Source organism: Sturnira hondurensis, unplaced genomic scaffold, assembly GCF_014824575.4.
Source record: "Sturnira hondurensis isolate 20B ecotype Veracruz unplaced genomic scaffold, ASM1482457v3 Scaffold0016663, whole genome shotgun sequence".
NCBI classification, from domain to species: Eukaryota; Metazoa; Chordata; class Mammalia; order Chiroptera; family Phyllostomidae; genus Sturnira; species Sturnira hondurensis.
In genome coordinates this window covers 11,387,243-11,404,797 of record NW_028089294.1, presented here as the reverse complement: position 1 = coordinate 11,404,797, position 17,555 = coordinate 11,387,243, and the positions used below count along the sequence as shown (strand labels likewise).

At 37.0% G+C, this 17,555-nt stretch overlaps 1 protein-coding gene across 11 annotated transcripts in view; it reads left to right on the top strand.

Annotated features, from left to right (window-relative positions):
* Window positions 1-17,555, top strand: part of BIRC6 (baculoviral IAP repeat containing 6) — a 201,689-nt gene that overhangs the window by 135,449 nt on the left and 48,685 nt on the right. For 10 of the 11 annotated variants that reach the window (XR_005069536.1, XM_037066615.1, XM_037066618.1 and 7 more), the window contains exons 51-59: window positions 1,242-1,521; window positions 2,369-2,625; window positions 2,886-2,994; window positions 4,271-4,492; window positions 5,768-6,548; window positions 8,158-8,301; window positions 10,675-10,804; window positions 15,906-16,037; window positions 16,966-17,133. Coding sequence is in view for 10 of the 11 variants with exons in the window: in XM_037066615.1 (XP_036922510.1) it covers window positions 1,242-1,521; window positions 2,369-2,625; window positions 2,886-2,994; window positions 4,271-4,492; window positions 5,768-6,548; window positions 8,158-8,301; window positions 10,675-10,804; window positions 15,906-16,037; window positions 16,966-17,133 (2,223 nt within the window). In the remaining variant the exon portion in view is untranslated. The remainder of the gene's footprint in view (window positions 1-1,241; window positions 1,522-2,368; window positions 2,626-2,885; window positions 2,995-4,270; window positions 4,493-5,767; window positions 6,549-8,157; window positions 8,302-10,674; window positions 10,805-15,905; window positions 16,038-16,965; window positions 17,134-17,555) is intronic. The other variant, XM_037066616.1, reaches the window with a different exon arrangement.

Here is a 17,555-nt window from a genome sequence, read left to right as displayed (position 1 = left end):
AAAATATAACTTACATGGTAAAATATAAGTCAGTATATGGCTTAGGGGTTGATCTAAGATGAGGAAGAAATTGCTTCTATTTGGAAGGAGAAAGCAGTTTATGTAAATGGTGACTTTGAAGTATAGATTAGATTTGCACATGGGAACTGAGGTGGGAAGGATGTTACAAAGAGAGCTCAGTTCATTATATAAAATCAGTAAGGTAGGTGTTCCCTACTACACGTGCTTAATAAAGCATTTGTATTTTGGTATTGGGTTGGAGCAGAAATTGAGGATACGTTGTAGAGATGATGTAGGGTTTAGAAGCGCACATGTACTGGGCTGTAAAATGTGCAGTTTGTTCGTGTGGGAGTTCGGGTTGCTTCATCGCTGTCAGCTCGGGTGAAGTGCGGGCAGTACTTTCTCAGAAGGTTATGGAGATTAAATGTAAAGATTGATGTGACTTGTTTAGTTTTCAGTGTAAACCTGGTGTGTAATTGGCATACAATGGAAGTTACTTTCTAATTTTGCACTTGTGATTAAAACCAAAGTTCAGAGTTTGCTGTAGTTGTAAATAAATTTATTATATGGACTTTTATGTTGGGAAAAAATTTTTTCCCCATAACAGTTGTCAGTTGTTACTTCATTGGATCTCCTTCAATTTTAGAAGGCAATTTTTAAAACAAACAAACAAACAAACAATCCTCTCAGGATTGTTTGGCTAAATTTTGAAAGGGAAGCGAAAGTTAAGATGTGAAAGAATTTCTAAACTCAGCTCTCTTTAAAATCATTGCTGTATGATAGTAGTAAAATAAGTTGGTAGAAACGTAGTTTTTAAAACTTACATTCTTCCTAAATTGTTTACAACAGTGAACGTATTAATCCAATGTCCAATATTGTTACTGGTAATTCTTGGAAAAATGGAAGTAGTAGAATAATTGCCTCTTTGACTGACTCTTGCAGAGTCAAATACATGTGGATTGCATATCTTTAGTTCCTTTTTTAAGTGAATGGCAGAATTTTTTAAATATAACTTTTACGACATTGTGGATTTCATATTGTATGTTGGAAAATGGTTCCAAAATCAGTTATGGTGAGAGTCAGTGATGAAGTATGATTTGGATATAAATGTTCTTTTGACACAAGTTCATAATGAATATACTATAAGCTGCTCTTTTACTGAGATTTCCACTAATGTGTGAAAGCTAGTTTATGTTTTCTTTAGTAATGGCTTAATTTTTTAAATGTTTTTCTTCCTACAGCCTGTCCATCCTCAGTGTCGGTTGAAGTAAGTGCAGATGGGGTCAATATGCTGCCTTTGTCCACGCCTGTTGTCACAAGTGGGCTCACCTACATTAAAATTCAGCTTGTAAAAGCCGAAGTAGCCTCTGCTGTCTGCCTTAGACTCCATCGCCCACGAGATGCCAGCACGTTAGGCCTGTCCCAGATTAAGTTACTGGGCCTCACTGCTTTCGGCACCACTTCTTCAGCAACAGTTAATAATCCCTTTCTTCCATCTGAAGATCAGGTATCTAAAACAAGGTATGTTTATTTCTCATTCTTAAACAAAGCTTCCTGTGAAATTATTGTGTGGCTTCTTTTTTAGGGTTTAGGAAGTTCTTTGTTCCATAGGTATCTATATAGTAGCATGCTTTGATTAAGTGTAATAGAGATAATTCTCTAAAAGCAGAACCTCGAGTCTGGTTAAAATTGATATTTATGTGTGTTTAATCCTTGAGATGATCTATAGTGGTATATGTGGCTGTGGGTGCCATTTCTTTGATTGGAATGTAATATGAGAATATCCAAATGTCTGTCATCAGGGGTATATCTGAGCCATATAGACTAGGGAGCTAGTCTTATATGGTAGTTTTTGAATGCCAGTCAACAGAAGGGTTATATTTGAACCATGTAAACTAACCATATACACAAGAACTTGAATATATTCTTTAATTTACATTTTTCTGGTAGATTTTGCTTGCTGAAAATCTTATAGCCTGATTTTACTGAAAACCTAGCCTAATCAAAATATTTAGGATTTTTTTATTCCCGAGCTGCCAAGACTTTACATTTTTGCGAGTCTATGTAAGATCCTGTACAGTCTGTATTTATACATATAAATATGTGTGTATATGTAAAACCATTTGCTGACTAATTTAAAAAAAGGAAGCACATAGTTCCAAAATACTCCTGGCATGCATTTTTATGTATTGTGTCATAGGAGAAACTTAATGTTTATTTAATTCTTTATTGATAATTGCAGTATTCTAGATTGGTGCTATATATGAAACACAACATGTGTACTGATCTTTTAAGTTTTGTTTTACTTCTGAAAAAACTTGAGCTCCATAAGTTTATCATGTAAGCTACTTTGTGTTGTGTGTTTCAGTATTGGATGGTTACGGTTATTACATCATTGCCTTACTCACATAAGTGATCTGGAAGGAATGATGGCAAGTGCAGCTGCACCTACTGCTAATCTGCTACAGACTTGTGCTGCCTTGTTGATGTCCCCGTACTGTGGAATGCATTCACCCAACATCGAGGTCGTGCTTGTAAAGATAGGCCTGCAGTCCACTCGAATTGGCCTGAAGCTTATAGACATTCTGCTGAGAAATTGTGCGGCGTCAGGCAGTGATCCTACAGGTGACCGTTAACTTTGGTATTTTAATTTTTACATGCTTGCAGGGCAATGTCAGTTGAACTGTGTGATTTGTGATCAATTCTGTATTTGAAATTAACTTCCATTCATGGCTTCATCATTTTTGGAGTTTGTTTTTTTGTTGTTGGAATTTATAGGAGAGTTATTTTTAATGAAAAATTTAAAATTAAATTGTGCTAATCTTCTCGTCCCACTTGCTTATTTAACAAGTTTTATTTATTTATTTTTGGTTATTTGGTACAAGATTTGAATAGCCCTTTACTTTTCGGAAGACTGAATGGGCTCTCTTCTGACTCTACTATAGATATTCTTTACCAGCTTGGAACAACTCAGGATCCTGGAACAAAAGACAGGTACATAATGATCTCATTTTTATTTATATTTATTTATTTTCAAAAAGAGGTAAAGAGAGGGAGAAACTTCAGTGTGTGGCGTTGCCCCTTACTGGGGACCTGGCCCGCAACCCACTCACATTCCCTGACTGAGAATCGAACAGGTGACCTTTTGATTCACAGGCAGGTACTCAGTCCACTGAGCCACACCAGCCAGGGCTCATTTTTAAATTAAGGCCACACATACATACAATCACTTGTAGCGAAAGTGTTTGTAATACTTTTCCTTGGATCATTTCATGAAGTTAAGACTATTTTTTATACAATTTATAGAGATTTCATCAGCACGAAACATAAAGTTTTATATATACCTTCTTACCCCTATTTCTTTTACGCAGAAGTAAAGAATCTGATGGTTTAAAATAGAAATGTCAGCACTGGCCAGTGTGGTTCAGTTGGTTGGAGTGTGGTTCTGTAGACTGAGAAGTTGTGGGTTCGATTCCTGGTCAGGGCACATGCCTGGGTTGGGGGTTTTATCCCTGGTTGGGGCATATATAGAACAACTGATTGGTGTTTTTCTTCCCCTCTCCCTCCCTCCCCCTCTCTAGAATCAATGAGCATGTCCTTGGGTGAAGGTTTAAAAAAATTAAAATAGAAATTTGAAAGCAAACAAAAACAGATAGTGTTTTAAGAATTTAGCAACGAGTCTTTATCTGTTTCTTAAACCTCAAAGCACTGTTGCTTTAAAAATTCTTTTGCTCTCGGTTAGTGGGCCCCAGCTCCAAGGGATTGAGGGTAGGGTGACACTTGAAAAAGTACATTTGTTGGGGCAATATTCTGTCATCAGAGCAAAGATGGGGACCAGGGGACACGCTGTATTGTGTGATTCTGCACAGTGAAGAATTAACTCCAGATTATTGCTGTAGATTGTCATTTGTCTTAAGATGAGAGAAAATTTAGAAGAGAAGGTGAATTTGTTAAGCTATACGTCATGTAATTCTAGATTTATATATATTGTTACAAATGAGGTAAGAATTAGTCAGTGTTTATTTGTTGAACTATAGTTGTTACTTCAAACATTTTCATTGGTTAAGATTGGTAAGGTTATTGGAACACTTGAACTATATCCTTGTTGCTTGCGTAATTCCTATTCTCTCTTATTTTAGATTAAAATTATCGAGAATAGTTAGTATGTTGTTCTCATAAATACATCTCTCACATTCATTGGTGATGCTTATCCATATTAATTGTCAGTTGTGACATAATTAGTTATTTGAATTCATTTTCTTCTTTTAAGAATTCAGGCCTTGTTAAAATGGGTCAGTGATTCTGCAAGAGTGGCTGCTATGAAGAGGGGTGGCCTGGTGAGCAACACGTTCCCTAAGTCCTCAGCGATAGAGTACGGTCTTCTCATGCCATCCCCTTCTCACCTGCACTGTGTAGCCGCGGTCCTGTGGCATAGTTACGAGCTGCTTGTCGAGTACGATCTACCAGCACTGCTGGACCAAGAGCTCTTTGAGTAAGTGTGGTTCGTGAGATTCCTTACACTCCCAACCCCAGGACTAGGTCGCTAGGTCGCTTCGGTTTTCACTTGAAACAGTGTTTTATATGCTTGTTGGGATAAAAATAATACTTCAGTAGTTAAATATATTCAGGTGCAATTTTGAAATGACAGTGCTACAAAAATTGAATTAGTCTTCATGTTTTAAGAAATACTAGTGTCATTGCCTATTTTTGTAACCTGAAATTGGAATGTTTAATGTATATGCTATAAACTATAGTTCATAGTGGTTATCCTATTTGCTGATTTACCCATCAGATCATTTACCTTTAATCTGTAGCTATAAATAAAGAATATAGCTAGCAATTTTGAAAGACTTGCTACTTAAGCTGGTTTTTACAGTTAGTTGTTTTTACTGCTTTTTCGACGCCTGTTACAATTGTTCTTTTGATAAGAAGTTTTTACTTCCCACATTTCTTCTTCATATCAGCGAAGGCTTTGTTGAATTTATTGCCTGATAACTGATAAGTCTGTAGAAGAATGTTATACTTATTTCTGAAGTGCTCTGTGACCCAGCAAAGCTTGGCCTTTTCTCCTCTAGTCAGTCATTGTCATATTTGCCCCTGCCAGTTAGTATAATCCATGACTCACTAGCAAAACTCAATAATAGTTTTTGATTTGCAAACTTGTATTTAAGCTAACAATCATGTAAAATTCAGACTAAATAATTCCTTGTTATTTCTTATTATTTTTTTTTTTTTTAGATTTTATTTATTTACTTTTAGAGAGAGGGGAAGAGAGGGAGAGAAAGGCAATGTGTGAGGGATACATCAATAGGTTGCCTCTCACACTCCCCCAACTGGGGACCTGGCCCATAACCTGGCCTGTGCCCTGACTGGGAATCAAACTGGTGATGTCCTGGTTTGAAGGCTGACACTCAGTCCACTGAGCTGTACCAGCCAGGGCTATTTTTTATTGTTTCTTTACGTGAATTTTTGCGGTCACACAGAGAATGGTGGAAATATTTTAATATAGGTTTTTTGTACTCATTTTATACATGTAATCTAACTTCTAGTTTCTCTAAATACTTAAATATTGAATCAAAGCGGTATTCCTGATACAATAATAGTTGTGTCAAATAAATGCTGTAATTTTCATCAGAATAGATAGATTGTTCTCTTACGGAAATATTTAGAATATATATATATATATATATATATACACACACACACACACACACTCTCACACACATACATACTCACATTGTTAATATGGTATTTTTTATTCCTGTAGGTTACTTTTTAATTGGTCCATGTCTCTTCCCTGCAATATGGTTTTGAAGAAAGCTGTTGACAGTCTACTTTGCTCAATGTGCCATGTGCACCCAAGTTATTTTTCCTTGCTGATGGGCTGGATGGGAATTACGCCTCCTCCAATGCAGTGTCACCACAGACTGTCTATGACAGATGATAGCAAAAAGCAAGATCTTAGTTCATCTTTAACCGATGACTCTAAAAATGCACAAGCACCTCTTGCACTAACTGAATCCCACTTGGCAACCCTTGCTTCTTCCTCTCAGTCCCCAGAAGCTATCAAACAATTATTGGACTCAGGTTTGCCTTCTCTTCTTGTGAGGAGTCTGGCTAGTTTCTGCTTTAGCCACATTTCTTACTCAGAAAGCATTGCTCAGTCAATAGACGCTTCCCAGGACAAACTCAGGCGGCATCATGTTCCACAGCAATGCAATAAGATGCCTATCACAGCAGACCTGGTGGCTCCTGTTCTTAGGTTTCTGACGGAAGTTGGCAATAGCCACATTATGAAAGACTGGCTCGGTGGGCCCGAGGTCAATCCCCTGTGGACAGCACTTCTGTTTTTATTGTGTCACTCTGGGTCCACATCTGGAGGACATAATTTAGGTGCACAGCAGACCAGTGCAAGATCAGCTTCTCTTTCTTCTGCTACCACATCGGGACTGACTACTCAACAGAGGACGGCAATTGAGAATGCAACCGTTGCATTCTTCCTGCAGTGCATTTCATGCCACCCTAATAACCAAAAGCTGATGGCACAGGTAAAAGGGGAAAGCCTGGCTTGTGTTTTCATTGTCTCATTGGTTTACGATGATATCAAATGGTACTAGTGAAATTAGTTAAGAAAGGGGCATGTGGTAGGCCAGGTGGTTGTAAATTTGGGGGTTGGGTACCTTTAAGGGTCTGAATTTAAAACATAATTAAAATGCAGTGTTGATGTCTCCTCTGTCCTTCCCTCAACTGTCACATCAATCAGTTACTCTTTTTGATGAGATAATGGGCAAAGTCACAGAAATTCTAGGTGTAGACAATATACTCATCCTTTTTAAATACTCCCCCAGTTGAAAAGAACAGACCCCAAAATAGCACTTTAGCCCCTGAACAGGATTGTCCCCTTGAAGGTGGTCACTGAGTGCCCTTCTGCATCGAGGCACTGCAGTGTGTAGTAACCAGATTGCCACAAGTATTGGTTTGCTTGGGGGAAGAAGACAGAGTACACTCTACGTAGGAGGCTCCTGACAAATCACATTAAAAATGTGAAAGACGATTCTATTCATTTAAGTATATGGGGCCCCAAATCTTGAAAGCTAGAATAATTTCAAAAGTAATTCTAGCTGCTTTTTGCTAGATTCTGCTCCATTGTGTTCATTTCTAACTTGAACAAGCTGTTTGACATAAAATGGGGTTAGTCATACCTGCTTCAAAGATTTTTTAAGAGTATTAAATACTATAATGTGTATCAGCCACCTAGCATAGAGTCTGTCTGAGACATGGTAGGCATCAGCTTCTTTTTTTTTTTAATATTTTATTTATTTATCTTTAGAGGGGAAGGGAAGGAGAGAGGAAGAGAAACATCAATGTATGGTTGCTTCTCGTGCATCCCCTGCTGGGAACTGGCCCCTGCCAGGAACTGGCCTGCAACCCAGGAATGTGCCCTGACTGGGAATCGAACCTCAAGAGTCTGGTTCGCAGGCCTGTGCTCAATCCACTGAGCTACACCAGCCAGGGCTCTATCAGCTTCTTTTTACACCTTTTTTACTTGCTAGTGCTTATTCAGCAGAAACCTTTTTAACATCTAGGAAGATAGCTATCATAATTTTAAAAAATAATGATTTAAGTTTATTAAGAAAAGCAAGATACTTTACTGTGTATACTAATTAATTATTGGGAAAGTAGATCTGCTTAATCTGCCTAATTAAAAGGAAATGCTTGTTAAAATCAAGGTCATGAATACGGTATTTGAAAATTTGGTTTGGGCCTTAGAGTAGCATGAAGCTAGATGTTTCTGGCCCATTTGTCATCTGCCAGCTTCCCGATAAGGCTGGTTTCTGTATCTTAAGTATGTTTTTCTTATAATGTATTGCAACCACATTGATATTAAAGTTAAAAGTAAATTGCTTATGCTGGCTATTTATTATGTGAAAACCCTACGATAATAATTGCTTATCCATAGAAATTTTTGTTGTACTTTTAATATCTTAATCAACTTCTATATTCATATATTGTAAGATGAAATAATGTATTTTTAATTGCTTATTTGATATATTCAAGCATATATTTTAATTCACATTCTTAGTTTTTCTTTTTTCATTTAAAATAAAAAGCTGCACATTAACACCACATTTAACTTGACGACTCTTGCCTTGCCAGGTTCTCTGTGAACTATTTCAGGCATCTCCTCAAAGAGGGAACCTTCCCACGTCAGGGAACATTTCGGGGTTCGTACGTAGGTTATTTTTGCAGTTGATGCTGGAGGATGAGAAAGTAACCATGTTTCTTCAGTCTCCTTGTCCAGTGAGTATTTAATAGTTAAATTATAATGATTAGCTGTTTGTAAAGATACTTTATCATTTCATACCAGAGTTTGCAGTTATCTCTATGTTCAAATTTATTTATTTTTATTTTTTATAATATGTTATTGATTATGGCATTACAGTTGTCCAATTCCCCCCTTCGTTCCCCTCTACTCTGCACACCCCTCCCACCCACATTCCCCCATTTTAGTTCATGTCCATGTGTCATAAGTTCTTTAGCTTCCACATTTCCCGTACTACTCTTGCCCTCCTCCTGTCTATTTTCTCCCCACAGTTTGTGCTACTTATTCTTTGTACCTTCTCCCCACTTCTCCTCCTCCCACTCCCCTGTTGCTAACCCTCCATGTGATCTCCATTTCTGTGGTTCTGTTTCTGTTCTTGTTTCCTTAATTTACTTTTGTTTTAGGTGTGGTCATTAATATCGGTGAGTTTGCTGTCCTTACACTGGTCATATTTTTTATCTTCTTTTTCTTAGATAAATCCCTTTAACATTTCATAAAATAAGGGCTTGGTGATGATGAACTCCTTGAACTTGACCTTATCTGAGAAGCACTTTATCTGCCCTTCCATTCTAAATGAAAGCTTTGCTGGATAGAGCAATCTTGGATGTAGGTCCTTGCCTTTCATGACTTGGAATACTTGTTTTCAGCCTCTTCTTGCCTACAATGTCTCTTTTGAGAAATCAGCTGACAGTCTGATGGAAACTCTTTTGTAGGTGACTGTCCCCTTATCTTTTGCTGCTTCTAGAATTATCTCCTTCATTTTAATCTTGGCTAATGTAATTATGATGTGCCTTGGTGTGTTCCTTCTTGGGTCCACCTTCTTGGGACTCTCTGAGCTTCCTGGACTTCCTAGAAGTCTGTATTCTTTGCCAGATTGGGGAAGTTCTCCTTCATTATTTGTTCAAATAAGTTTTCCACTTGTTGCTCTTCCTCTTCCTTTTCTGGTACCCCTATAATTCAGATGTTGGAACGTTCAAAGGTGTCTTGGAGGTTCCTAAGCCTCTCCTCGTTTATTTGAATTATTGTTTCTTCATTCTGTTCTATTTGGTTGTTTCTTCCTTCTGGTCCACTCCCTTGATTTGAGTCCTGGTTTGTTTCCCATCACTGTTGGTTCCCTTCACTGTGCATTTTCCTTCATTTTACTTAGTGTAGCCTTTATTTGTTCCTCTAATTTGTGACTAAAATCAACCAGTTCTGTCAGCATCCTGATCACCAGTGTTTTGAACTGTGCATCTGATAGGTTGACTATCTCTTGATGCTTAGAAGTGTTGGCTCTGGGGCTTTGATTTGTTCCTCTGTTTGAGCCATAATGTTTTGGTCTGTTAGTGCCTGTTACGTAGTGAGAGGCGGAGCCTTAGGGGTTCACCAGGGTGGGGCAGTGCATGTCACTGGGTTGTGATGCTGTATGTGGGGGGCAGGATCAGAGGGAGCAATGGCACTTGCTCCATTCTTTCTCGGATTTCAGTTCCCTCTGTCTCTTCCTACAAGCAAATTAGGCCCTTCTGGTGCTGGTTCCTGGGTGGGTGGGCTTGTGTATGTTCTAGGACCCTGTGGGTCTCTCCAACGAACTCTCCTGTGAGGCTGGGAGTCCCTCCCGGCACCTCAGCCCCCACAAGTGCTTTCAATTGGTGCTTTTAGGCTTTCTTTCCCGTCACTGGGGCCCTGGGTTGCGTGGTCTGTCTCACTGCCCGTTTTTGCCTGGTTTATCTGCATGCGAATGTGGGTCCATGGTCAGCCAGTGGCCTTGCTCGCCTCACTGCCTCTACTCATTTCATCCCTGTGCCTGGTTCTGCCAGCCACTGCTGTTTCCTGCCAGGACGCCTCTCCGCTGGCTGCCGGCTTGATCCCCTCTTACTGGTCTGGATGAATGGTTGTTGGACTTCCATACAGTTTTTTTTTTCTGTTGTGTTTTTGTTTCTAAATCTTTGTTGTCCTTAATTTTGGTTGTGCAAGGAGGCATAGTGTTTCCACCTTTGCCTCCTTCTTGCCTGGAGGTCTATGTTCTAATTTCTAATAAGGGAAACTGAAATTAGAAGTTTTATACTTCATGATATGACTTAAAAATCTTTTTCAGATAGCCCTTTCTGCCTAGAATATCCTGATTTATACATTACCTTAAATAGTATAACTTGATTTGGAGCAAAGTAACATATTAGGTATAAAAATGCTAATGTAAAACTTGACCAGCAAATCACATGACACACAAATGTGCCACATTTAAATAAACCCATAAAACAAGCTTTTTATGTTGTGTATGCATTATTGAACTTTTTATTCCTTTATACTTTTGAAATTTTTTGTGATCATATCTATTTCAAAAAAAAACATCTTGATTTCTTTTGAATTTTCAGCTGTACAAAGGTAGAATCAATGCCACTAGCCACGTCATCCAGCACCCAATGTATGGAGCCGGCCACAAGTTCCGGACGCTTCACTTGCCAGTGTCAACAACATTATCGGAAGTTCTTGACAGAGTGTCAGGCAAGTCAGATTTAAACATTAAGTTTTCTTTACCTTTGTTAAATTTATTTGGAATTTTATTACTTTTATCACTATTTATTCTTTGATTGTGTTCATTCACTCACCAACCATTTAATGGCTAGAAAAGGTCAAGATATCTTCACATTGTGAGGCATGAGTAAGTAGCTGATGAACAAAACAAAATGTGCAGTACATTTCATCCCCTTCATTTTGTTTGGTGTGTGTGTTGTGTGTAGTAATGACAATGGGTAGTTGGGTATGTAGACAAGCTGTGGGAAGCTGTTGGTAGAAATTGCTCACAATAAGACACCGGGTGCTTTACAGTAGATAAATCTTGTAGTATTAACTTGGGTGATAGTAATAAGCATTTAGTAAATCCAGAGAATAAATCAGTGTTGAGAAGATGAAAATAAGTAGGTGTGGTTGGTTGGTGACTTTATTGTTTATAATAGTTAAGAAAGCAGACAAAACTTTTCCCATGATTTATTACATGTATTTCAAAAGCTTTCACATGGTGCCTTTAAACAATTTTCATTAACTTAGAAAAACATAGTTTTTGTTGGCAGAATGCAAATCAGATGTGGATGGTTTGAGTTCATTGCCCCTCAGAAATCTTAATCAGTGAGTGACTTCATTGAGTATCTCTATTTGTAAGTACAGTAGTATGTACTAGGGATGTATTGGGTTGGCCAAAAGGTCTGTATTTTTTTTTCTGTAAAATAGAAGACATTTTCATTTTCCCCAATAACTGGATTGATTTGGATATTTTAAACATGTCAGTGGCTCTCTCCCAATTGGTATAAGGTTGGTTGCGCACTATCGACTTCATCTGGTCTGCCTGAGCATGGAACATCCGTGGTCCAGAGAGAAATCTCCAGCAGGAAACCTGACAAACCACTTTCGACATGTTCTGTCAGTCACGGCACCTTCTCCATACACTGCACAAATCTTGTTTTTGCGTTTCAATTGTGTTTTTATCTTCCTTGAAATAATAAAATGTATTATGCTGAAAATGTTGCAGATTTTTTCCATCTTCAATATTCAAATGGATACACAAAAATTTACCAAATTCAATAAGTTTTTTTTAAATGCCCACTGACATAACAGCTGTCAAAATACAGTCTAACCAAGTTGCTTGAAATGAAGTTAAAGACATCCAACTACTATAGCCGTTAATGGAAAAAGGCAAACTAACTTTTTGGCCAACCCAATAGTAGTGAAGAAGGCACATATTCTACCCTTTGAAGTATTTATAGCCTTATCTATGTTGTCAGATTTAAAAATAAGCTGGAAATTTAACTGTTTACATTTTAATATAAATATAAGTATGTTTCTACACGTTGGAGGAAAAGCCTACGTTTTTAGGAACATTGACAACTGAAGGAAGTTAACAGTATCTCAGAAAAAAACTGTTGGTGTCTGTTTATCAGTTGTAAATACAAACCTCAGCTTAAAATAAAAAATTGGGTTTAAGCGATTGGGAGATGTTACCACATATAAATGGTAAGTTAAACCATGAAATATGGTTTAACTTACCATGGTTTAACTTACCATTTATATAATCTCAATGAGAAAATAAGGTTGAACAGGTTTTTTCCAGTTTTAGTAGTGCATCTAATGCAAGTGGGTGCATAAATTTATAATTCTTTTATTATCTTTTCACAAATTACTCAATAAAATGGTAGAATACTGTATAAATGTATATGTAACTTTTTTTTCATTTAAAAATGTCCACTGTGTCTGTTACAACTACTTTTCTGGTAACTAAATTTTACAAACTTTAAAAAAATTATTCATTTGAGAGAGAGAAAAATAACAATTTGTTGTTCCACTTATTTCATTGGTTGAGTCTTGCATGTTCCCTGACTGGGGATTGAACCCAGAACCTTGATATGTCAGTTTGACACTAACCAACTGAGCACCTGGCCAGGGCCAAATTTTACAAACTTTTTTCACAGATCCCTGAAATTATCCCTTCTATGATGAAGAAAGAAATAGAAATTATTTAAATAAAGGGAGGAAGAAGTTTGCAAGAGTTCTGAAATTCAGTTATTGAGATTTCATGTGGTTAACTTGATGATGGAAAAGCTTAGATACTATATTGGGAAGTAATTGGAAATTTAACATGCTTTGTTTATCTTAATGTAAAAGAAAGCTTTTTTCTAAAATGTTGTATTTTATTATGTAGACTACTTTATACATAAGGTCCCTTTGTTACCTAAAATTAAAAAAAAATAAACTGATTGCTTTGGAAACACTATGTCCTAGTACAAAGTTCAGCAAAGAGTCCTTTTGAGAAAACATCAAAAAAATGCTGAATTTAACCTCTATTGACCTATGTTTTGATCCTGTGAAAGTGGGTTTATGATCTTTGATGTATAGCCAATATATTTTGATATATTTAGGTGTGTGTATATATTTTAGCAACATGTACTAAAACACGTGATCTAAAATTTAATCAGTTGTTTTACCTACTTCGTAGAGCTTTTGAGAATAATACTGCTTTCAAATAATAAAAGCTATGTGTCAATATTTTTTGCTATTATAAGTTTCTACCATTGGTTTCAAACAATTTGAGTAGTATATTATACCTTACAGTTTTTTTCATCTTATTATTATACTTTATTGACTTTCTTGAATCTGTAGGTTTATACATTTCATCAAATTTGGACATGTTTGACCTTTGTTTTCTCTCTACTCATTTCTCACCCCTCCTTTGGTGATTCCATTTCTAATTTATTAGGCCTCTTGAAGTTGCTCACAGCTCATTGAAGCTTTGTTTCATTTTTTCCCCTATTTTTTAAAATGTGGGATAATTTATACTGTGTACTATGATCTTTTCTTCTTGGCATTGTGCCTTGCAAACTGCATTCAGCTGCCTTGTCTTCCTGGTGACCCAGCTCTATACCCTCACCTTCGGTGCCACCCGTGCTGGGCTGAGCTGTGACCTGGGAACCCCCCAGGCAGTACGCCGGAGCTTCCCTCGGCTTCACCTGATAGGACTTTCCTCACCTGGTATCACTGCCCCTCCATTCTTATTCTTAGGGTCTGAAAACTATTATTTCATATATTTCCTTAATTTCTAGTTATTTCAGATGGGAGAGTAAAACTGGTCTTTCTTTTATCTTGGCCAGAATGGAAATGCAAACCAGAACAATTTAAAAGAGAAAGCGAGAAACCTTTTTTTAAAGTATGTTTTATTGATTATGCTATTACAGTTGTCCCATTTTTTTCCTTCCTTATATCCCTCCCTGAACTCTCCTTTCCTCTGGCATCTCCCTCTCCCCTTAGTTCATGACCGTGGGTCATACATGTAAGTTCTTAGGCTTCTCCATTTCCTGTACTATTGTTTACCCGCCCTGTCCATTTTGTACCTACCATTTATGCTTCTTAATCTCCATTTCTGTCATTTGGTTCCTGTTCTAGTTGTTTGCTTAGTTTCTCTTTGTTTTCTTAGTAGTACCTTTTAATTTTGTGAATGGAATAACATTATATAAATTCTAATCACCTAATTATCTTTATATTTTCCTATTCGATTATATTGCATTGTGTGTTTTAATTACTTAAATGTTACATTCTGCCTTGTGTAACTTTTTTTGTTTATGCCATTACAGTTGCCTCTGCTTTATCTGTCTTTGCCCATGTGCACCCAGCCCCACCCCTTTCCTTTTCCCTCCGTCAGTCAGTCCCACATCGTTGTCCATGTCCATGGGTAATGCATCAATGTTCTTAGGCTAATTCCTCCGCCACTTTTCAATTTGGTCCCCCTCCACACCCCCCTACAGCTGTCATTCTGTTCCATGTGTCTATGCTTCTGTGTCTATTTTGTAGTGTATTGTGTTCTTTAGATTCGACATACAAGTGAGATCATGTGATATTTGTCTTTCGCACTGACTGGCTTATTTCACTTAACATATTTGTGTAACTGTTTTTGCCATTTGGGGTCGCTTGGTTGTTTTTGTATGAAAAAATATATCGTTTTATTATGTTTTTGTTATTTATAGTGTTTACAGAGTTTTTTAATTTCACAAAAGTAGAACCTGTTTAAACATGATCTGCAGTTAGGAAGAATCTCTAAAAATTGAGATTACTGGACATTTTCAGATACTTAAAGCTGTAAAACAGGGAAATAGTACAAAAGATGCTGTTTTATCCTATGACCGTTTTGCCTTTCTAAACATTATAAGAAGTCATTGGATCATAATTGTGTTAAGTTAGAAAAGTAAAAAGAGAATTTATAGTAATCATATCAACTTAGTGAAAATCATTTCTAATATCATAAAAGTTAATTGAGCTATTTTTTAGGTTTCTCCCATCTAAGTACTAACCAGGCCTGACCCTGCTTAGCTTCCGAGATCAGATGAGATAGGGTGTGTTCAGGGTGGTATGGCCGTAGACTAGGTTTCTTAAAGGTTAAATTATATTATTATATATGGGCTCCATTTCTTTTCATGATTTTCAATAGCATGCCATATTCCAATGTAATAAAAGAAAATATTAATTCAGAGAGTAATAACTATGAAAGTACTTAGATGTCATTTTTAAGTACATTACATTGTCATGTGAGATTTCTAACTAAATAAAAACAGCAAAACAGGAACTCTGTTAATGACGTTTGTTTCATTGCACTTTGTGGAATAACTGTGAGTCTCATGGGAGTCTGTGGCATAGGTTTGAGTTCTGCGTTTGCCCATACAGGTTTGCAGTGACCTTGCTAAGGCTGTTTCCTTTATTGAAAATAATATTTTTTCTCGATAGACATGTTGTGAGGAACAAATCAGATTTAGGTGGCAAGCAGATTGAATTATACCTAAAAGAAAGCAAATTTTCATGGTAATGGTCTCCATTGCCTCTATAAATAATATGTATACTTTCTAGAGATTGGATTTTTCAGTACACTGGCTTAAGAACTGTGGGTAGGCCCTTTGGTTGATATGAGCAAGGACAGAATATCAGACTTTGTCTCATAATATTTCTTCTACATCCATTTACCCACAAGTAGTGATAATACAATCTTATATAATCTCCCCTTGAGATATTTATCACTTTCCTTCTTAATAGCTTTGACAGGTAATGTATTTTATGTAATATTTTCTTACAGATACACCAAGTATCACTGCTAAGCTAATTAGTGAGCAAAAAGATGACAAAGAAAAGAAAAACCATGAAGAGAAAGAAAAAGTGAAGGCAGAAAATGGATTTCAGGACAACTATAGTGTTGTTGTTGCTTCAGGTATGCTTTCTGCTTTTTATAATTTTGATTTTCTTTGGGTTTCTATATAGTGTAACAATTTATATTTATAGGAACTTCATGTAATATAAAGTATTAATGCAAATAGCTGACTTATAATGATGCCTTAGTACTAAGTATAAAAATATTACACCAGAAATCCGTTGCTCTTTGGCAGTGGACTTACTAAACTTACTTTATGTCCAGAGCTTACAGTATGCCATCAGATATTGGCGGTATGAGAATAGTTTAGATACCGTGTTTCAGCTTAACAATGTGCAGAGAGTTGTACTGTTACAAACCCACTGGGTTAAGGAATTTTTGTATAGCTTCCTTGTTTTAAAAAAGCAAAAGCAAAATGAAAAAAATATTCACCAGTTGTCATTTATGATGTGTTTATTTGTTACATAAAATTAGAAAATAGAAATAATTGAAAGAACATTGGTTGAAAATGAGTTTTTATTATTAGGTGCAGGATGAAAAGAGAGCTAAGAAAACTGGCAATTTGGGAAGATACATTCCTTGACATAAATGCGATGGTTTTCTTTCAAAAGAGAAATTTCACCTTGCTCCTCAGATAGTAGGCCTCTGATTCAGTTTAATCCACTCTGTCGGAGAAAAATTGAGGACAGAAGATTTCCTACACATATTTGTACAAACTACTTTATAGTAAATGGATGCTCATCTGTATCTGATAGACTAGAGCAGTGGACAGCATTGTTTACTTTCTTGGAAAGTAGTTACAAGTGCAGCCACAATTGCTTGTGGAGTCTCGTGAAGGACAAGTAGAATCAGGAGATGAGATGTTAAGTAGAAGAAACACTTCTATGTTTTGGTTAGGAATGTGGTGCTTTATCAAAATACCATAGAAATACACTTTTGCTTCCTTAGTGTGTTGACTACGTAGCATCTTACTGATTTTTACCTGTAGGGCTGAAATCCCAGTCCAAGCGAGCCGTGTCAGCCACCCCACCTCGCCCCCCATCCCGGAGAGGGAGGACGGTGCCTGACAAAATGGGCGGTGCCTCCTCTGCGGCAGAGACGGCCAACAAGATCATCACCGTCCCCGTGTTCCACCTGTTCCACAAACTGTTGGCAGGTATGTCCATAATGCTCAAACACCTTGGGAACTTTAAGGCCCTCACAGTTCTGTAAGTTGTATGTGATCACTTTAAACAGGTGCTATCAGTGAGATAAATGAACTGACTTTGTTCACCCAGTTCCAAGAGAAGTGAGGAACATACCCCTTTTAACACTGTCATGTTGCATGTTTATGCTTTCCTAGCCTCCTAACTTTTGCTGTCAGCGTGCCGTGGAGTAATCAGTAATAGTAATATTTTAGAGCATTCACAAGTTATATAGGAAGCACTGTGAGGCAAATTTTAAATAGTTAATTCCAGTAGTAAAGCTTTGAAATGTATCACTAATGGATAGTTAAGCAATATTTTCTGCCCAGCTAAAACATATTCTTTGTCCAATATACTTTGTATTGGTCATGGTGATACCCATTTATCTTATCTC